Raw genomic sequence first — 22981 nt, 5'->3', positions numbered from 1 at the left:
AATCTGGGCAGAGCAGAGGGCAGCAGGAGCTGTCTGAGTGGCAGCAGTGTGCCTGTTTGCTGGCCGTCAGACCCAGTGTTACCATGCCTTCACATTAGAGCCTGCTTCAGGATTGATTTTTCCTATTGTGCCTTAAGTGCTACCTCATCACAGCAAATCTGCTTTTTGAGCTGGGAGAGGAGCAGTAGTGGAAGAAAATTTTATGTGAGCTTGGCTCTGCCAAATTTACTCCTTTTGGCTTCTTAACCCCTTCCCAAGGAGCAACCTCCCACTGTTGTCACGGATACTCCAGAGGAACCACCTTTTGCTGGAGGAACGAGAACAGTGGAGTTAGGATGCTGGATAGCAAGGAGCAGTGGGGAAAAACATTAATTCTGTGTATGCCCTTCCCTTGAAAGGTCTGGTAGAGGGACACATGTTTTATAATTCAGGTGTTTTTCCTGAGTTCATTATGTGCATGGTAGCATAAAATTTTGTCTTTGGTGGGCAAAGCAGGCTGATTCTGAGCATCCCAGACAGAGCTAGGACAGGATGAGGGGAGGAAATTCATGGTGTAGTCCAAATGCCATCCATTCAGTTCATGATGGCAAATGTTTCTTATAGTTCCTTAGAAAACAGGAGTATAATTGCTTTGGATCCAACTCTTGCCTCATTCATATGAAGCCCAGGCACTAGAAGATTCACAAGTCCCTGATGTTCTGAGCCTCTCTGCCAATAGTTTAGGCCAGCAGGCATGTGGACCTCAAAGACAGCTTCTGGAAGTTGAGGTTCTTCTGAGTGAACATGGCCAAACCTCTTCCCTGCCCTCTTCTCCATAGCTGTGAGATACAGGGTAATGCAGTGGGAATTACCAGGTTGCCTCATGAAGGTTTTTGGAGTAATACTCCATAACAAACCTAAATTATCTTCTTTTGCTTTTAAGTACGAGGAAATAATTAATTTGTGTCATGGGTTTAAAGCCAGATGTTTTTTCACTGGCTGCCCAGTCAGCAGGGTTCAGGGGCTGGGATTTGCTGGAGCAAGTGGATTTTTTTAAGGCTGTATGACGTGATGGTTGGTTTTTAGCAGTGGCAGTGGAGATGTTGTTACTGTCAAAAGAGGAAAGGTAGATGAGGTGGGGACATTTTATTCTCATCACTTTTAGAGCTGCCTTTTGCAGTTGCAAAGTGACAATATATGTGGGGAAATAAGGGTATGTGATGCAGCCATGGCATGCAAAGTAAAGTTCAATGTTTGTTTTCTTTCATTTGTGTCTTGGTTTTTATTGTCAGATGATGTAACTGATGGACTAGGGACAGGGAAATTTTTTTGGCTTTGATGCTACTTTAAAGTGGATGGCAGTAGAAGAAAATACATTGTGTATCCACAAGAACTTTTTTACTCAACATAAAACACATGACAACTTCCAATGGAAAATATCTCATGTGGGTTTGGTAGGTCATGAATCCTGACTTGTCTGAGCTGCAGTTAGACTGACCTTCTGCTGTTCATTATGGCTGGATGACTCTGGTGGCTTAGGGGATCCAGCTCTGCAAAAGAGGACTTGGGGCAAACAGTATCTGAGCTATAGTTCCTGCAGTGCAAACTGCAGCTTGGGCCAGCACTGATTGGTCTTGCATTACCCAAAGTAAAATGCTTTTGTTTGGTTCAACAATCCCAAGTATTTTGGCTTGTCTTGCCCAACATTTTTTTTAAACTATTTTCAATAGAACAACCTCATTTTGAATTATTTGGACAGTGTCAAGGTTCTGGCTCATATTTTCTGTTGTAAAACTGGAAATCTACAGTGTCTTCTCTGGAGCAGGCATCCTCTGGAGTAGGCATGTAGGCAGGGCACAACGCAATTTAGCTATGTTTAGGGAAGGAAGCCTACTTAAATACTCCACATAATAAACTGTTTCTACAGATAACGCATCCCTTAGTTTATACATAATATGCTTCTGAACTTAGCTTTGAGCCTCTTATAGGTGCTTGTGCTCAGTCCAAGAGTCAAGTGTCTTAGGAGCTGGATAAACACAAAGATAGAGCCAGTTGTTAAGGAGCTGTAGAGATTTACAGAAGTTGACCTCATGGCCATTTGGGGCATTAGTTGGGCATACTTCCCCCATGGTGGAGCTGTCCTGTGCTCCTGCTGCTTCTTGTGCTCCTGCTTTACAAGGAGGTAAGTTGGATGGAATCCATTGGTGGATTTACCCATGTCTCTGTTGTGTGTAGTTGACTTTTCATGGAGAATGCAACTGATGGGACTAGTTCTCCTGATGAGGTTGGAGAGGATAGATTTCATAAAAAAGACCCGTATTTGAACAAAGAGAGGATGACTGAAAAGCAGCTTTTCCCAAGAAGTTGTAGAGCCATCATGGTGGCTTTTAGGTTAGGGGAAAAAACTCCCCGACTTTTTAAGCTTTTTGCAATTCTTGGTTAAAGCAGGATGTTTTTCTGTTTAGACAGATACTTTTCTGTAGGGTATTTGCTTCCAACTGCTCAAAGTAAACTTCTGTTGCTGGCAGCAGAAAGTTGTTTGCTTCCCATACAATGAATTGCTTTCTTTTTAGTATTTCATTCGGTGATGCACAGCTCCAGAAATACGGCACAACTTAAGCATAATAACGTAGTTTTCTGAACCTCATTAAGAAGTGCTACCTGGTGCAAGAGAAGAGGTTTCCTTCACTTCAGCTATAAAAAGCTGCCAAAGAAATGAAAATGAGTAAAATCTGTGGGTTTTCCCCCACTATTTGTCAATGCTGTTTTTACTCTTTGCATAGACAACTGATTTGCTCATTGCTTGCATGAAGGGTATTCAAGTAAAAAAAAAAAAAAAAAAAAGATTGAGTCCCTAGAAAAAGGTGCTCTTGTCTCTGAAGAACAAAGTACAATGGTTTAAGAAAAAACTTTGAGAGTCTGTGAAATGCCACAGTGTAATTTATACTTTTCCAGGTTTCACTATTTGTGAATATTTTTGTAGGATATTTTTGCAACTGTGTCCTTTAGTATCTTGTAAATATGGATGCTATCTGTGACTGACAACTTCCCACTGTTTATGTCATGATCTGAATCCTTGCATGAAACATGCACTGCATCTCTTTTAGAGATTTGTGCATACTCAGGCACGTGGTATTTGTTCCTTGCTAATGCTCATTTCCAACCTTGTTGTTCCTCATTAACTTTTTATTAAGTATATTTGAGGAGGCTTTCTCCTAAAGGAATATGAAAAAAAAGGGTCCCTCATCAACACCACTTTTCAAATTCACAAGCAGAGCTACGTCATCATAGTAAATTATTTTTCAGGTATTCTGTAGGCCACTCAGTGTGCTGAGGTGATTGCCATTGACCTCAGTAGCTCCAGGAGTGGGTGGAGTGGGTGCTTCTTCACATCTGACAAACCATGGATCCAAAATAACAGAAAATACTTTTCCCAATAAGGAAATTCCATAGTTATTTTATGTTTTCTGAAGTACCTTTTTTTGGTAGTCCCATTTTCAGCTCATGTGCTTTGCTTGGGCATTGGCAGATTGAGAGCCATCAGTGAGTTAATGTTACATATGCAATATATGCATGTCTGTTTAAATTTTAAAATTATGTGTTTTGGGGAAATATTCTAAACTTAATGGCCTTTTAATGTTAAAATTTGTGTTTCTCCTCAATGGATAGGTACAGCTTGGTTTAGCAGCTGGGCACATACCCACAGACTGTGTAAGTGCCTTCCAGCTCTCTCCTGGCATACCTGAGAACTCAGCCCCTGTGCTGCTCAGCTTGCCTTTTTAGCCACCTTGCTCTAAGGAGGAATGATACTTCCTGAGTAGTGAACTTGTCCTTCAGTACTTGTGGATGTGAATAATAGCTGCACTGACTCATGTCAGAATCATTTGGGTGTGACTTCTGCTCACCACATTCCTGTGCCAAGTTGGTTGTGTCTAAAACAAATTGAAAAATATATACATATAAAGAAATTTCCACATTCTTTGGTTGCCCAAGACTGTTCAAAGCTGGTGGTCTGAAATGATGATCCTTGTTCTATATTCCTGTGAACACATTCCCTCTCTTGCTTCACAGAAAAGTTTGTTGCATCTGTGGACCTGCTTTTTTTTAGAATTTATAATTTTGTACCTTATAGGAAAATGTCACACATAAGCCTGGTTTGCTCCATAAAAAGTTGTCATGGTGGATGTGTGGGTAAACTGGAGTTTTTTAAGCTTTTTAAGCTTTTTTTATGTTATCCCTTTGTTTCTGTAAGGGATAACATAGGTAAAGCTGTGGAAATCACAGTAGTTACTCTAAATTGGTATATGACACAGAAGAAAGGTTAAGGAAAGCAATTTTGCCACTTACAATCTCTCTAGTACATTATGTTGCTTGAAGCTAATGAATCTTCCTTTCCACTTGCTTGGAAAGGTTACTGAAGAGTTTTTGGTTCTTGGAATATTTAAAAGAGAAAGGAACCAACAGAGCTGTGGATGGACAGCTAAACATGGATGGACAGTGAACAGTTAAATACTTGGCTTTGGCAGTTTAAGATTTCTCATGCTACCAGAAGCAGGAATTTGAGGAATTTAAATGATTGCAAAAAATTATGATAGAATTAGGGGGAAAAAAAAGACAGTACTGAAAAGACCATGAATTTTGGGCCATCATGTTAGATGTTTCAGTTCATAGCACTGAATACATTATAAATCTACTACAGAAGTCAACAGGTTTTGTCCAAACACAGTGTATGTTTAAATTATATTAGCTCATGGAATACAAAAGTAAATGCAAACTGTGAAGTTCTTCTAGGACTGCCGAAACTGTTTTTAACAGGAGACATTTGGACACATACAAATAAGTTGAACATAAGGAGCTTTTAGTCAGTCCACTTAAAAGTTGCTCCAGGCCTTTCCTAGGGCTTCTGGGTGCACATCTTTAACATTTTCTCCTGTGAACTCCTTAAAGCAGTGTATTTAGATTCCTATGTAGAACTGGACTGTATAAGCTGGAAGTGTTCATCATATTGTTTGGTATACCTCAGCACAGCCTGTGCCCTGCTCTTACCCTCTCCCCGAAAATTGAACACTAGACCCCAAAAGCCCTCTCAGATGTCCTGTCAGAGGAATGGGAAGCAGACTTGATAGTAGGACAGGGCTATGTGGAGTGAGAAATAACCTGTTACATCTGGTGAAGGTACTTTTAGTAAAGCTGTATTTGGAACTTTGATACTGAAGTTTCTGATCAGTTAAAATCATTTGAGGATGTTGGTCTAAAGACCTCCATGCAGAGGCATGGGTTTTGTAGTCAAGCAAAAGGCTGGAGTTTTTAGAACATATGAATTTCCCATCCTTTCAGAAACCTCCATGACTTGGGATTGGGAATATTTATATCATATCTGGGCAGCCTCAATGATTGAGGTTTGAGAGTAGATTTGGGAGCTGGAGTGGCTGAAAGTCGCCCAGCTGTGCCACACTGCCAGACTTTCCAGTGTCATGGGGTGATGACATTTAACTGGAGTTTGGTGTGGGAGTGAGGGAGAGTTTGAATCACCAGTAAACTCCTGTCACGACCATGGCTGCTGAAGGCAAGTGCCTGTGCCAAGTTGCTCTCCAGAAGCACCTATTTTGTCAACAAAGGTTTATAACATATCCCCCGGGACAAAGGGAGCATTACCCACTTGAGGGGCTGCTGTAAAGTCGCTTGCCCTTTGCTGCTTCTGCCTCTGATTTTTGGGGGAGTGGGAGGGGAAGGGAGGTTGTAAGGCACGGTGACAGTGGAGAGGGGAACGCAGTGAGAGGAGCCCCTGCTGGCATGGCCAGTCTGAGCCATTCAGCTGGGCTGAATACGATAAATGCTGCTTTATCCCTTCTTGAATGGAACAAGATAGCACAGCCTAAATGCCTGGGTGTGCTTAAATAGGCAACTCTGGGATGCTGGAGTTGAGGGCGTTTGAAATCGGAGCTCCCCAACAGCCAGGGAGCTGCCACAGGTCACCTGCCTTGCTCCGTGGGGATTGGCCTGGGTCTGTCAAGAAATCGTCCATGGACGAATTGTAGCACAAATTCCTTTCTCTGTTGGTTGGCCTCTTTCACTAGACCATGGCCTATAAAAAATTGTGTAAAAACAATTCTTAAATATTATTTGAAAGGGCAAATGGCCACGCTGAAAGGTTTGACAGTTTGACATATAGCGCCTGGTTCTGCTCGCCAGGGAATGGGCGTGCGGAGTCTGGGCTCTCCTTCTGCTCCTTACAGGCTCTGCGTTTGCTTTTTTTTTTAAAATAGCATCTAGTTGCTGTGCAGAGTTGCTGTGCTCCCAGCAATTTGACAGGCAACGAGTCTGCTTCAGTGATCTTAAATCCTTTTAGACTAATTTGCGAGCGAGCAGAAAAACAGCTAGCACCTTCGGATCCAGCACTCAAAACCAGGGAATCAGGTATTGCCAATTAAAGTGCCATTTCCAACCATCATATCAAGACAGATTACTTGCAGTTCCTCTGATAATGTCATGCCATGCCTAAAGAGAAAGTGAGATGGAGTGTCTCCATGGACAAAGGATCTGCATGGACCAAACTGATCGGGGAGCGGGGCAGAGGGAGCTCGATGGGGATCATGCACACACCCACGCATGTGTGCAGCATAAAGGTGAATGCTGGGCCCGCTTTGACCCCAAATAGCCATGGGCCATTCTGAAGAGCCTGTGTCCCCTCAGTCACTGGCCTGCTAGTTAATTGCCACACGGACTTTGTGACACATGGGCAGATAATATGACATTTTCAGTTTCTGTCACTAGCAAACGCCACAGCGTTGCTTGCACTAGTTGCTAAGAAGCTGTCAGAAACCATTAGCAGCTGGCTAAAGTTGCCCTATGGCATTTCCTCATGGCATCAGCAAAACAAGCATAAATCACCCAGCGGAGCCTCCCGCTATACTAATGAGGCTGTAAGCTTGTTTATGGACTAGCATCATTTCTATGATTATTTCCACCTTTTCAGTTCGCCTTCATTTGGCGACAGGAGAAGTCAACTTCAGGAGCAGAGTTGCCACCGACATTTTACAAATGCAATTCGTAGCTGCTACCGTGTGGCTGGTCAGTGGTGCTTCAAGTTTGTTTAGTGATCTTTAAAAGGAGGAAAAGAGCGGGGGAGAAAAGAAAAGGAGGGGGAAATCTCTGGAGACCTTACAGAGGTGAGTGTATCAAGTTGCAAAGTAGATGGAAATACTAAAATCCACAATTGACCATTTAGACTTCTCTCTGTGGTTTCAGTCTTTACGGGATCAATTTTCCATTTAAAAAAAGTGGAAGAGGTTAAACAATTTACAGAAGTCTACTGAAGCATTTGCTCCAAGGATAGCTGGGCGCTTTCTTATCCTTTCCCTGCTTTTCACTTTCTCTAACTTGTGTCGGTCGAGGCCAGGGTTTATTGTTTTAGGCTTTTCTGAACATACACCAGTATTTACACTGGATTGAAAGCATTTGCTTCCAATGAAAATCTTGTCTTAGATTACAGCCCAGCAGTGTAATTTCCCTCCCAGATGGGAGTAAAGTAGCAGTATTTGCCTAAAAACAGTAGGAAGAACAAACTATGCATTAAGCCAAGGCTGTTTTTGGCTTGAGCTAATGATGTAACAGAAACCTTTTATTTGGGATAGGTCACTGCCCGGGATTGAAGGAGGTGATCTGGCTCGCGCTTGAAAGGTTCCTCCATTGTATCTACATAAGTCTTCACTTAAAAAATCCTGTTCCTAATGCTTCTGCTTTCATACAGCAGAAATAAACAGGAAAGGTTCTGGGGAGTGTTATAGGTGGAATGCAGAAAGCTTTTCCTCCCCTAATGGAGGATATAATTCAGGTGCCCTGGAGGCATGCTTTCAGGAATTCTTTTGCCCGAGGTAATGGGAAGCTAAGGCTGCTTGAAGGCCTTGATTATCTATTGATGCACAAAGCTGGAAAAAAAGTCATCTCCCTTGGATTATAGTAGATATTTCCATAAATTATCAATGAGTCCTCCTCCCATCAGGCATGAGGCAATGCCTGCTAAATTAATCTGAAGGGGGTTTGAAATGAGTATATTTTTTAAAAAATGGGGTGGGGAGAGAGGGTGGGTGGACAATGGCAGGGAGGTGGTGAAAGGCAGTGTCATTAGGTTAGAAGCTTTTCATTTTTAATCAATGAATGCGTAATACTTTTCTTTTCCTTGTTTGCCTCTTGCAGACAGAAAGTAGATTAGCCCGTGGAATTTTAAATGCTGTTGAGTTGTTTCCTTTGCTCATGTTTCTTTTATGAATTATTATTTTATATAGTGAATTGCTTCTCTGTATAAAAGCCTTTTTTTACATACTGGGCTTTCAAAGAATTTGTTGGATATCTAATTTCTTCATAAAAATCTTGTGTTTGTCTGTAACTATCCAAGGTTACAGTTTCATTAAAGACACAGGCCAAGTCATAAGGACAATTATAAATTTGCCACGCTAAGAATATAACACTAATAATAGCTTTTTTTTTTTTTGGTGCTGAAAGCTGTTTAACAAATCATGACAGCCTGCATCCCTTTTTTAAAAATATATTTTATTTCTGTCCCTAACAGAGATAGTTTGTATTCAGCCAAACTGAGATTCCTTTCTTCATCATTCTTGCCCAGGGGTGCAAAAAACACTTGCCTAATAACATCACAACTCTGTGTTGCTACAAATACAGTGTCTTTGGAAGCCAGGATATGTTGTTCAGTCCACATGCATTCAACGCGAAGACTTCTTTACTCTGTGGGCTTGTTTATAAACTGTTTTCAGTGTTTGCAACAAAAATTGCATGCAAACTGCTAGGCACTGCAACTTTTGTTTTCCCTTGGCCACTAAGCCATCAGCCCAGACCCAAGCAGGCTGTTGCACAGTGGCATCCTCCCACAGACGTGTTGCTAATGTGATGAGAACTGTCTCAGACCTTCTCTGTGTTAAGGAAATTCATTCTGGATCAGTGATTGTTTCACAGAAGCAGACACCTATTACAAATATGGCACACTGGCACAAAGCAGGGTGTTAATTTCTAATGGTGTATGTCAAATTGGTGCCTGCTTATCCCCCTCTGAATTTTTTTTGGCTGGGGCTGGGAAGAGGGGACCCAGTTAGCTACCCACCTCCTATCAAAGAATCAGGGGAAGTCCAACATCTGTAAAAGACTTAACATAAGCAATGCCTCAATAATCTGGTTTTTTTTCTGAATTTGCTGAGAGCATATGATGTTGCAAGGGAGTTGTATTCACCCCACTTTTCACACCCCAGGGCGGGTTGAGGCACCCAGCTTCACACATGTCATGATCCCCATCCCAGAACACCCTTGATGCTTTCCTAATTGTCAGCTCAGCCAAAGTAGCTGATTGGGATGAATCTTTGGGAAGTGACCTAGTGTGAAGAAGAGCCAGCATTTCCACCTTTGCAAGTTGGATGCTTGCAAATATTTTTTTATAATTTGTAAGCACTTTTTGTTCTGGGTTACAATGGTGGAGATGGCCACACTGTCCTTCAAGATAAACCGGCATGGGGCTAACACATTTCTGAGCCCCTCCCTCTCCCCATGTCTCTTCCCCCATCCCCCCCCCCCCCCCCTCCCCCATCCCCTCAACCCCTGGTGAATTACATTGTTAAAGAATTTATACCTCATTTAAATATTCATGCAGTTTATACCCAAAGCCAGGCTTCGGCTGAAGTATATAAAGGTAGCATAAGTCAAAATTTGATTCACTATATTTACAGGTGACGGCTTGGACAACAGTGTAGCTTCCCCCAGCACAGGTGATGATGATGATCCAGATAAGGACAAAAAGCGACATAAAAAGCGTGGCATCTTTCCCAAAGTAGCCACAAATATCATGAGGGCATGGCTGTTCCAGCATCTAACAGTAAGTGAACTCTAGATCACATATGCAAAATAAAACATGGATAATGTCATAGTTGTAGTAGTCATAGAAAGCAAAAAATACATATGATATTGCTTCCAGGCAGTAGAGGGACTTTTCTGAGCAGAGTTGTTGTTGTTGCCTCATTTGCTAGATGCCAGGGGAAGAGCATAGAGCGTATGTTTTTATGGTATGGGGGTTTTTTGTGTGTGTGTGTTGTTTTTAGATTTGTTTGTTTGAGACACAATTGTTAAGAGGACATCACTGCCAAATGTGATTTTTACTTAAAGCTTATATGAACACAGCCTCGCAGACCTGTCCTGCTTTGCAGTGGGTATCACTGCATTGGAGCACAGAGCAGCATTTGGCCCCTGGTTCTATGCTCCAGAGAATTGCAGAAAACAATTGGGGAGATTAAAAAACAAAGTCAAAAGCAAACAAAGACCTTATTCAGATGTTTGTCAGGGATCATCAGAAGCTTCATGATGAAAGGTCTGAATGTATCTGGTTTAATAGCAAAGTATAATTTTTTTCTTTGAGACATTCTCATTCCCAGAGTGTAAGTTACCCCTGTATTTAATGTTAGGAAGTGGTGGGGGTATGCACAGTTATTTCTGTTACCACAGCTACCTGTATGGGGTTATTTATTCCTGGGATTAGAAATCAAAGCTCTGTACAGGTGTGTGGGGTTAAGCTGGATGCTGCAGCTGCTCTCAAGGCATTATAATACACACCACACCTTCAAACATTAGCCGTTAGAAAAGTGTTTCTAATGCCATTCTCCTTCTTCATCAAATTGTAGTGATCTGTCACTGTGTTTTTATCCACCGTGGGGATCTGGGCTTTGAGCCCCAGATTTTTTGCCTCGGCCTTTCTGTGCCAGGAGGATAAGGGTCAGGAAAGGGCTGCTAGGGTGTGTGCAGGTGGTGGTGAAGAAGGGCTCCTGTCTCTAACCCCAGTAGCTGACTGTCCTCTGCCTGTAGCTAGGGTCAGGATGAAACTAGAAGCTGGCCAGCTTGCCCAGCCCTGGTGGGAGCTGTGCCAAGGGTGTACTCATAAAGAGGAGGAAATGCTTATGCACATCACCCCTCCATCCACTGCTGAGCCAAGAAACCAGATACCTGCCATGACTCTTGTCAGCACGGGGATCAGGCAGGGAATCCTGTCCTGTGCGGTCCTGGGTTGCTATGAATGAACCTTCATGTTGGAGCCCTGCTCCTTGGAGGCCAGAGAGGGCCTCAGATATCTCCAGGTTAATCTCTCTGGCAGACTCCATGTCAGCCATTCCCCAGCTTTGCCAGGTCCTCAGCCCTGACTGGTTCAGTGCCATCGCTTCCCAAAGGCTGAGGTCCCTTTGGTGTTGATGGCTCCTCCTTTGTAGGTCCTCACCCAAGATGAGTTGACACCTGGTATCTCTCTGCAGGTAGATGTGAGGTTAAGGACTTCCATCCCCAGAACAGTCCATGGCTGCTGTGCCAGCAGCAGTGCTCACACCAGCCTGATGTACCTGTTAGGTACTGTTAGGTTCAGGAATCAGGGGAGGCCCTGGAAGCTCTGCAGTCAGGACAAGGCATACTAAGGAATGCTGAACAACTGCTTGTCAGTTCCTGTAGTTTCCAGTGAGGAATTGCAAATTAAGTACTATAAATATTTTTTTCCTGAAAGTGGCCTTGTTCTGTGTTTGTGCCAGTAAATAAGCATCACCTAAATCTGAGCACAAGAACACAAAGGTCAATACTGGCAAACTGTTTGAGCAGTCTTTAGTGCACTCTTAGCCTGGGCATTCCAAATGCCTTCCTGGGAGTATGGCAGAAGGCTACAGGGTGTCTCTAAAAAGCCTTTGTGGTGGGAGCCACCCTGTGTAGAGCATTTAACTACATGAGCTTGACCTGACCCTGCAGCTAATTTAATGCTTAGTCTCAGGACCAGGGAACAGATTGAACAGACCCCCTCGCTGTTTCACCTGTATTAGGTGCAAGGTTTTAGTGGCTTTTCGCTCTTCTCCTGTGTGATAATAGTGTTCAAAAGAGGGGAGTGCCTACTGAGCTTGCTCCAGGCTCCTAGCAGCCCCTGGGAGACAATATCCGGATATCTGCTTGTAAGGTGGTCTCTGCTTCTGGAAGACTCAAATACAGAAAGAACCATTCCCTCCAGGACCTATGCAATGCTGCATTTTCTACCTTGTAATGCTGAGCTAAAGCTTGCTTTAAAAATCCACCATCCCCTGTGCAGAGCCAACCCAGCCATGTGAAGCATGCAGTTTTTTTGCAGGGCAGCATGGTAGATTCAGATTTATCTGATCAATTCAGTAAAACAGAATTGGTTTATCCAGTCTGACCTCCAGGCATGACCTTGAAACACCCTAAGTAGGATCTTGGACAGTTTCCTTTAATTAAAACATGTCTGGAGAACATTGTAGGCTCTTCCAAGTGCTGGAGCAGCAGAGCATGTTCACAGGCTGCTTGAGGTGCAAAAAACATCAAAACATACCCAGGCCCAAAAACTGGCTGTGATAAGAGCTGAGGAATAGTGGGGGGAGAGACTGAAGGAATTAAAACTCCTGTTCATTTTTGAGGGCATCTGGGCTTCGTGGCTGCTCTTATAACACTGCACAATGGTATTGGTGGTGTCCCCACCTGATGTCCTTGCTGCAGGAGGGAGATCATCGTGAGGAAACCAGAGATCCCATACGGTTTGTTTATTTATTTATTTACCCAATTATTTATCAGTGGCTTTGGTCTTCTGTAGGGTCAACACAAGGTCCTGCATAAAGTGGGAGGTGAGGAAAGACAGAGGGATGGTTCTGTTTAGGCAGGGGATATGTCATGACTGGTGATACCTCTCTTTTGCCCACAGCACTTTACCTGCCTTCACTTTGCCATCTGAAAAATGGCAGAGAAGAAATGAGCAGCAGTTAAGTGCAAAATCCAGCATCCCATTGACCATTGGTGCTTCCTAACTGGGGTGTTAGTTGGGAGTCCTTTTCAAAAGCAGAGTTTTTTTTCACAATTGTAATATTAATACACATCAGTGGCATGGAATTAAATAAAATAGACAGCAATTGCTATGTCTGTCATACTAATAATTATTGGTTGGAAAAACCTAAAATAAATATTGGACAATTATAGTCTTTCAAAAGTGGATAGGTTGAGTTAGTTCCTTCTATGCAGTTATTCCATCTCCAAGAGCTTTAAGTCTTCCTCTGTGTACTGACTTCATTTCCGAAGGTTTGTCCCCTAGTTCTTGTTTCACACTCAGGAGGAAATTAATTTTTTTCTCTCCGGATGCTGAAGTGTTTGAGCAGTAGTTCCCACTTAGTGTCAGGCTCCAGCACCACCGCACCACCCCCCCCCCACCCCGCCCCAGTATTTTGACTGATGTGCAGAACTGAGTTGGCATATGCCCAGAGGGTAGGCAAGCACTGTCCTCTGCAGATGCAGGCAGTATGCTCTGAAGCTTTTCAAGAGAGAAATCAGGGGATAAATTCATCCAAATTGCCCTTTTTTCCCCTCTTGGAATAATAACAATAAAAACAATCAGCTAAAACAATTGCAAAAGTGCTGACCAGACTCACGCTTGCAGGATATTTTTTTAACTGTTTGGTGTCCTAATTTCATTTTGCTTAAACATCTGGGTTGGAAGAGCTGCTCAGGTGGGCTGTTAGTTGGGCAAAATGTAGTTGTGGAGCTTGTCAAAATTTTTCATGGTAGTTTATGACACCATCTCACGAATTTGGAGGTGTATGAAATCTGGTTTTAGGATTTTGCTATAAATTTGAGATGGAAGCTTGTTACTGTCTAGAACAAAAGAAAAAATAAAAGAAGAAGAAGAATTTGGTGAAGAACAGCTAAAGTTGAGTCAAAATTGAGAAGAGTCTTGTGGAGTGGCATCAGATGAGCATTAAAAGCCATGGCAGAGTCTGGATGAGGGACTGAGGCAAGCCAGTTCTGTGCTTTGCTTTAGAAAGTCACCCTAAGGATAAATTCAGGATGTGTTGCAGCCCAGCAATGTTTTGCAGGCCTTTAAGACTTCTAAAAATTTAAAAAAAATTTTTTTTTCTTTGGTCACTTAACATTCAGGGGTCATCTCTTCCCCCAAATTTTTCAAGCATATCTCCTCACTGTAATGTACATCCCTCAGTGAAATAAGGGAAAAGCTTGGGGGAGGGGAATTAAAAAATAATCTTGCTTACAGTTAAATCTGTGTAAATTTAATTGTGGCAACAGAGTTAGTTTCTGCTTCAGCCCATCCTAGGCTTTTGTCCCAGCAATGGTATTATTGGTATAAATTGGTATTTGGAATTGATATAAATACCTTTTTGTTCAAAACTAGGAGAAGGGAGTTTGTGGGGTATCTTTTCAAGTGTTTTTACTCATTGCGAATACTCTGCATCCTTTAAATCCAGCTTAATTTAAAATGTTGGGATTCAAACCTCATTTTGGGGATTATACAGTGTAATTGGTTTGTTATATGATGAGTATTTGATGATCTTCACATTCATTATCTAATCAGGCAAAAAAAAGCCATAAAATTATAATCCCAAAAGATGTTTAATAACAATTTAAACTATTGAAGGCTTTATTTAAGCACATTAGGGGATTATAAACTACTCCCTTTTAATGGTGCCAAGAGGTAGATTCGAGGACTTCAAACACCTTTTAAAAAACAAATTGCCATGATTTAAAAAAAAATGAATGGGTTGAGGATTTCTTTCATGTAAATCCCATAATTTAATCATTATTTTTAACTGCTTTTAAAACAATTTCCTTAAGTGGTTAAATCTTACTGAAAGGAGAGACTGAGCAGAAAGTAAAAGACATGGCTGAAAGATGTTTGCTTTAAAGTAAAAGGATTTTTTTCTATTATGTATCTGTATTTTTAACCTTTATTGATTACTTGATGCCATGATATGAAACAAGAAAATTAAAAATAAGCAAAATGCAATCTATTCAGTAAAGCTGTTATCTGTAAAAGAATTTACTGGAAGTAGATAATTTGAATGTAGTGGAGAAAAATAGTCCCCATCACTTCAAGGGTGTTGTGACAGAAAACTTATGCCATTTAATTCTGTAATTTTTCTTTTTATATTAATATTTTACTGGCTAAAATAAAGTCAAAAAAGTCTTTAAAGTCAAAACAAGTTGATTTCATGTCTTTTCTCATCCCTCCATAGTTATGAGATTTTGCCTTGGGGGAAGCATGGGGTTAATTTGGCTGCCTGCCCCTACTCCCATGTGGGATGCTTGCCTGGTTTTGGAAAGGAGTATAGTGAAAGGGTAGATGGGTACAAAACTTAGGGTACTGAAAAAATGGAAAGGGGAGAATACTTGGCTAAACCAAGTTTTCTTTGTTCTTCTCTTGAGAGATTTGGAAGCATTAAAACAAAATAACACCCCTTCCCTCTTCCCGCCTAGAAAGTGCAGCTTATAGTGACTCTCCATCCTGCACCAACTGGTACTTGCTCTGCAAAATGCCAGAGGGCTCCTGGAGCTCATCTGCGTAACAGGGGTCAGGTTTCCATATATTGGACTCAGAATGGGTGGGGGTGTCCTCCCACTTTATCCCAAATACGCAAGTCTCCTCTTTGACTTGATTTTATTGTGGATGAAGCTGTAAAAAGCTTTCTTCCACATCTGCAAGACTTCTCAGTGCCAGCTGTCCCAAATTCCTGGGAAAAGCCAAGCTTTTTAGCTTGTCTTGAGTCACTCATGCACCGGCATCCCCTTGACTGGGAAGGTGGGAGCCAGGGCTTTTCCTGCTCCTGGCAGCAGGAAGAGCAGTCAGGACAACCAACAAAAGCGTCTGCCCCCACAAGGAGGGTCCTCAGCTCCCTTCTGCTGGGGGAGGTGCTGTGGCAGTTTTCTTCATTGGCAGAAAATGCAGAATGTTTTTGTGGGAGAAGATAATTGTTCTGAGGCTCTGTCCCAATTGAGTTGAGAGCTCCAGAAAAGAGGACAAAGAGTATTTAGGTAGCTGTGTTTGAATTAACTTCTTAACCCTTCAGAGTTTTATGGAGGACAGTGACTGTTGAAACCTCCAGCATTTTCTTCAGTTGTCATCAAATCTGTGGCTCTGACCTGCTGCCCAACTTCCAAGGATTGGTCCATTTTCTAGCATGAGGGAAATTTTGCTGTTTTAAAAGGAAACTGTTGGGTTTTGGGTGATACCCTTGGCAATGCTGCTGTTGCTCCAGTTTCATGATTTCTTGGAAAGAGCATGTCTCATGCACTGTCTTGTAGATCATTTAAGTTGTCAGTGCTGAGCTGTCCTACAAAACTTTGGTTTTAGAACAGAAAGGAAAAATAGAGGATGCTTTAGTCAGTTAGTTCAAGGAAAGCAGATTATTTACTGAGGCTCTTCTCACATTCAGAAGTGTGGTATAGTTACAGCATCTGTTTTTTTTAACACCTGTGATTTAGCTCCACTTCTATTGAAGACAGCCATAATGTCTTAAACTACAGGGTATGTGACATCTCACTGGGGCTCCTCACAGGTCTTGGGAATGGCAGTGATGGGAATGGCAGTGATCCAGGGAAGTATTTTTGTTGAAATCAGAAGGTAGCCAATAACCTGAGTAAACAAGATTTTACAGAGAGAGAGAGAGAGTGTGTGTGTGTGTCTATTCCCAAAGGACTATCCTGCCTTTTCCCCAGTTTCCCACAGTTTCTAGCTTGGAGGCACTATTGTGCCAATGTGGAAGCCACTAGCACATTAAAGAATTTGAATTATTTTGAAGCTGCTGAAACACATTAGTATTTCGACACGAGCAGAATTTCACATCTGAGTAGAAGCAAGGGAATACTGAAAACTTGAAACATGATAAACATTAATTCAGATGCTAAATTACACTTGCTCTGGTTGTACTAGAACTCCTTTTGTTTGCATAAATATTCTCGGAAATGAGTTAACCAGCAAGAATGTTTGCAGTAATAAGAATTTTTAAGTCAGCAGTAGATGCTTTGCTTTTTTCTCCACCCTCTCCTTTCTTTTTATATTTGCAGCTGTGATATTTTGCGTGCAGCTTCATTTTTTTAAATTAGCCTCCTCCAGTCAAGACACGGCAATGTGTTACACGATGCACTGTCCTTCTGCAGTCAAAACAGATGTACAAAACTCAAGTATCACCTTTGGAAGGGGGACAGAGAGGGAGGGAAGAAGTTTGGTCACCAATTTTTAAATCTGGAAGTATCCGTGGAAATATTTTGGTGAATAGTTTGCACTATGAAGTGCATTAAAGGCAGCAACAGTATCTTGGCAAGCAGTGGGTGAGCAGGAAATGAGGATAAATTAATGGGCTTGTTCATTATTAGTTGTTTATTTAGCTTGTCCTCTAACACAGTTGCTACAAAAGAGCCTATGTTGATTCTCAGATATGCTTATGTGTGTAAGCACCAGTTAATTTTTTGCTAGAAATCTAACTCTTGAAGCAGTTTCACAGAATGCCAGTGTGTAGCAAATGACTGAATCAGATCAGGTAAAGTGCCAAAATATGAGGCACCAAACCAGTTGGGCGCATATCTGATGTGATGTGTTAATCTGTGGTGTAAGATAAGCTGCCTTTCAAACAGGGTCACATTTGGAAGTGGTACATCAAGTTGTGTAAGATGCATTCCCTTGCTTTGGCATATACTATCCTACATCTGTTTGCATGAACTTAACCCTTGTCTGGATAAACCAAAGCAGTGATATTGTGGTGACTATAGTCATTTTGTTACTCCAAAGAGGCATGAGAAGTGACTTGGTTTTTTACCCATTTTAAAAAAGTTTTGTTTCCCTTTTCCTGCATTTACCTTCAGCTACACAGAATCTGCACTGTTACAGCTTACATGCTTTTACTTGTTGCACTTATTCAAGAGACTCTAATTCCTAATATTAAGTACTTATGTTTGCTGTCTGCCCATCAAAATTCCCAGAGAAAAATGTTCCTTTGGAAGCGAACCTTTTTTTTTTGATGGTGTAAGTTGAAATTTTCCATGGGTAAGGCCATCCTTTCCAACAAAATGCTCAGCTGAAAATCCAATTTTCAATATTCATGGAGTCATTATTCATGGAACAAATGTATTCATAGAATTTTTAAGGTTGGAAAAGACTTTTAAGATCATCAAGTCCAACCAATCTTATCTTATTGATGAGTCATCATGGTGCTTCTAGCTTCTCACCCTCTAAGCTACAGCAGTGCTAAATATATGTGTAGAGAGAAGGTAAGTAGGCAGAAAAGAGTTTAAGTTAATATGTAGTTATCTAATTTACCTTGCCTTTTGCATCATTGCCTGATTTAGACCCAGAGTATTTAGTGGAGTGCTCGTTTCACTTCAGTGGCGGGCCATCATTTTAATAAGGCAAGGTCTAGGAGCCTTACCACTTCATCTTTTGCTTTATGAAGCAGAAACTTCTGCCCAGAAAATACTTCTCAGATTTTAGATATAGCATGAATATTCTTTTCTTGGCTACTAGTTGGCCCCTTCTAATCCAACCTGTACAGCATTAAACATTTGGAAGTACTTTAAAAAAAAACCTGACCACAACAGAACTTTTTCTCACAATGGGTCCTCTGTCCCAGTGATCCAAAAAGCAAGGTAGTCATGTTAGTGACACTAAAGTGGTCGCTTCAGTCACATCAGTAAAACCAAGGGGCAGCTCATGATATAAAGATGTTTTCCAGGATCTGTTTTTGAACTCAGAAAATGATGGGACTTTGCCTTGGGTGCCTTGCTCTGTTGATTGCTCTAAAGTCAGCTTTGAAGTGAAATTCTTCTTCCTAGGCCATCCTTATTCATGTCAGACAGAGCTTTTGGGGTTTCTAATGATATTTTTGGAAAGGTAAATGCCATATTAGACAATCTGGCTAGTTAATAGTTTCACTGGCAGAACTCCGCTTATTTGCTGTGGATTTTGTGCTGATGCAGGAATGGCACTGTGCTTGTGTGGGAAAGGCAGAGAGGATAAACCCTTGATTTCATTGCTGAAACCTGAGCATGGGTCTGTCAGTGCAGCAGGTTGTAAACCCCAGAGGGCTGTAAGATGCAGTTGGGGTCAGAATAATTTTGAAACTGGTAATAACCCAAACATTAGGATTCTTATGAATAAAATGCAATTTTAGTAATGTTTTCATAAACAGCAGTAATGGTGGCATTTTAGTAAACAGTGGCATTACTTGCATCAAAATTGCACCACATTGGCTTTTAAATTACTCCACCTGTCTGTATGAATAGGATTTTCAATGTGGAGGCATACAGACAGCTGCTGCTAATGTTTTTTTTTTCTCCCTGTGTAGATAGTGTTGGCAAATCTTCAGCCATCAAGGCTGGTTTCTGATGTAAAATGGTACCTGACCTACTGGCTTTGGTGCTACAAAAGGAGCAGCTTTAATTACTAATGGTCGTGTTTTAGTTTTGTACTTGTTGATGTACAAAATGTCGTTTTAGAGCTGTGTAACCTCTGGTTCACTTCCACCAGCGATGGTACACTGGATGCAATTATTTTCAAAATAATTTGTATTCCTTGGTGGCAGCTTGCAATCTTGCCTTGTTAACTCTCAGATAATTAGCAGGGGTCTGGTCCTTCAGGTCTCTGTGCCCCTAAGCCTCACTGGTACCCCACACCTTGGAGGGCTGTCCTGGATGAAAGTGAAATTACGCTTACAAATCCCACTTGATTTATTTCTGGGATTGTTCCCTCCCTTGCAGTAGGTGTGTATAATACCCAGAAATTCGTGGAATCAGTTTTGTCCTCTAACTCCTGGTAAACTAGAGGGTTTACGTGGAGGCAGAGTCGGGGCATGCTGCCTCTCTTCCCAGTTATAAACAAAAGGATAAGGCGATGCACTGCCTGGTCCTGTTGTGCTGGGCTGAGTTTGGTCAGAATGATCCAGTTACCAGCCTCATGTCAGACCTTAAAAGGGTTAAAAATGTTAATGGTGCCGTTAAAAATCCAGCTTGCCAATGAGCTATTTTGTGCAAATGGTATAAATATAAGATACACTTGTCTGGCTCATTTGCAAGCATTCTTTTTGACTTCTTTCACACAACTGGTGTTTTTGTGTTTAATTTAACAAGAAATGAGTAGTAAATGAAAGCTGCTGCCTGAAATCCCACTGTGAGCGTGTTTTGCACTTGGCTCCCCAGTGAAAAGGCAATTTGTGAAATTATGTGATAGAGTAATTAGATGAAGCCGGGGCTTCTGATTGTTGCCATGCGTATGTGGTAAAGGTTTGCTGGGGAAAAAAAATAAAAACACGGATTATTACCCTGGCAAGTTGGCTCAAGGCTTCTTCATTTATTTGTAAACAGAATATTTAGTGACCGCATAGGAAGTAGCTGTAATCACCAGCTCGTAAAGAAACCACAGCAGAGCTTTTGGATTTTTACAGAGTGCTCATGTAAAATTTAAGCTGGGAGGCAGAATCCCTGTTAATGTAATTAGGATCTAATTTACCACCCTTTGCACACAGATGTAATAATGTCTAGATATTTATTCTATCTTTAAGCACATTACATATACCTCAGTGCAGCAGTTACTGAACAGAAACAGGTGTGAGCGCTTTCCGGATTTCATTTTTACACTGTAAACACACAGCGATTTAAAGGGAAATATTTACCAAAAAAAGAAAAAAAAAAGAGGGGAAAGAATGTCTGCAAATGAGGCAGTAATGGACAGTTGCCCTTTATGTACTGATGGATTTCTCAATGGTTAAGTAAATTAAAGCAAATGCTAGAAAAATCAATAGGCTTGCAGAGTCTTGGTTGTGCCTCATAGACTTCAGGACAGAATGACAGATGTGGTGCATATGACCCATTTAAGTATTAATGCTTGGGAAATTGCCTCTGCGTGCAAGGTTATAGGCCTAGAAATATTGTTATATTAAATTACAGACAATGATATTTTTAAGTATATATGGAATTTATATGTTTCAGTTTAGTTGCTCTTTGGCATTACATTTGTCCTGGAAGATTAGTTGCGGAGTTGTTTCTCTGGAACGGTAAATCAGGTTTAAAAAATGTTTGAACAGTGAATTGTCTTTCCAGGGCTGCTGCAGACCAGCGAGCATGTTGCACACTATGGGGGGACAGTGATCGTGTTAAATAAGAGCCACATAGCCAATGTGTTCACTAGCAAATGTAGCATGTAAGCAAGCCTAAATTAAATATCATTCAAAGGCATCTTTTGAAATGGTGAGAGGGCTGGCAGGGTAACACAAGGCTGCTATTAAATTGGGTATTCTGTATGACTAAACACAAAGTAAGATCCAAAGTGCGTGGTCAAGATGAGCTAAGTAAGGTAACCACCAAGACGGATCTTTCTCACCGTCTTCCCCGCGTGCTGCAATTAGAAGGGATGAGTTTGCATGGGTAGGATGAGTAAGAACTGACCCCACATAGAAATTCTTCTGAAATAGAGATGTTATGATTAATCCAAGCAGCAGACAAGCTCTAGATGAGATAGTGTTTGCCATCTCTGATTTCTGTCATTTCTTGCTTTACTTCCACCCAGGCAGCAGGGAAGTAGAACAAGTTAATTGTCTCTTTGTGGCATCTCTGGCAGGAAGAGCGTGAAAATAGCTGGGACCCTGATTTTGGTGTTGGCGTGAAGGCAGAGCAGTGTGTTGGCCGTGCTCGCTGTCGGTGACAGCCCAGCATACCTTGCCAGTTATCCTGACTTCACCCCAAACACCTGTTTCTGTGAAGGGAGCAGCGGATGCATTTTATATACAACTGCCATGTTTAATATTGGAAAGGAGCTTTAGACTTTGTCAGTACCACTGCTATTCCTTGCTGAAGCCACTACATAGGAAGTGTTATTGTTTTCCTCTCAAACATTAATTTTCATGTTTTACTTCCATTTGTTCAATAGATATTCTTCCCTTTTTTTATTTTTTTTTCCCTTGATTATCTCTGATATTTGATGTTTGGGTACCACTGCCTCTCTCTTTTTCAACTTTTCCCTAAAGCATGAAAACTCACTGTAGAATAAAGCAGAACTGTCCTGAGGGGGTATAAGGGCTGCACACTGGAAGTGCCAGTTAAACGATGACTTTGTGGAGGGGCAGATTATTACTTTTGGGCCTGTTGAGGACCTATTTGTGTATTGAGGCTGGATGAGAGCAACTGGTGCTGAGGGCTGTCAGGCCAGGGCTGAGTGATGACAGACCCTTGTCATTTGCCCGCATTCAGCTTCATTGCTATGGTGACAATATGCAGTGATGAAAGTGGCTGCTGAGGGTTGGACAGAATCCTCCATGGTTGCTGTAGCCGACAGCATCTTTGCAACAGCGTGTTTGAGCTGCTGATGGCCCTTGGTGTCAGAGCAGCATCAAATCTCTAATGACAGAAACTCTCCACAGATTTTTGGGTCCACAGGGATAGTGCTCACGGCATCATCACCAGTCTCAGCAACTTCTTGCATCAGTGACAAAAATTGTCTTTGCCTGCTGTAGTTGTTTTTATGTGCCTCATGGTGGATTTCCTTGATTTATTTTGTGTGACATACAAGCTAGGTAAGCTGGCGCTTACCTGCACAGCAGCATGGGGTGGCCGTGGTCCTCCTCCTGCCGCACGTAAGGCAAACACATTAATCAGCATATAGGCAATGGCTGCTTTTGTTAAATATACCTGTGAGGGGCCCTGGTGAACAGACTCTTTTGTTCCTGACCAAGCCAGAAGGGATCAAAGGTCAGCGGGAACCCAGAAGTCATCAGTCAGGGCGAGTTTTGCTGGATCCTGGCCTTGTCAGCTCCATAGTCACCCCTGGCAACTTGGGCTGCTGCCTGCTCGCCTTTCCCACTGCCTGGCGCAGAAGTGGAGCATCCGGTCTCTCAGTTGCTGGAGAAAGATGCAGACATAAAGTCGGCATTTGAAATACAGTGTGAGCATTGCCATGTTTCTCTTTGTTATCCAAATAATTTGAGAGTGAGATTACAAAAATGCTAAGTTGGTCTTGTAGAGATCTTTTTGCTGTGTTCATCTTTAGGATGCATTTTAAGGCTGCAAAGTCCTTTTTGGTTTAGTGGCAAATGGCAACCCAGAAAGAAGCGGCAGCATACTGCCAAAATGTGCTTCTATGCTTCTGCATATAAAAGTTCACTTCTAAAAAAACTTCTGGTATGGCATTTATTTCCTTTGAGCAGATCGA

General features: G+C 41.8%; 1 protein-coding gene across 5 annotated transcripts in view; it reads left to right on the top strand.

Moving 5' to 3' along the window:
* Positions 1-22981, top strand: part of MEIS1 (Meis homeobox 1) — a 108097-nt gene that overhangs the window by 46987 nt on the left and 38129 nt on the right. For all 5 annotated transcript variants that reach the window (XM_054629744.2, XM_077175974.1, XM_077175975.1 and 2 more), the window contains one exon: positions 9711-9856. In XM_054629744.2, coding sequence (XP_054485719.1) covers positions 9711-9856 — 146 coding nt within the window. The remainder of the gene's footprint in view (positions 1-9710; positions 9857-22981) is intronic.

This window comes from Agelaius phoeniceus, chromosome 3, assembly GCF_051311805.1.
Source record: "Agelaius phoeniceus isolate bAgePho1 chromosome 3, bAgePho1.hap1, whole genome shotgun sequence".
Taxonomy (NCBI): Eukaryota; Metazoa; Chordata; class Aves; order Passeriformes; family Icteridae; genus Agelaius; species Agelaius phoeniceus.
Note: the sequence above shows the minus strand (reverse complement) of the source record. Positions and strands in the feature narration are given on the sequence as shown.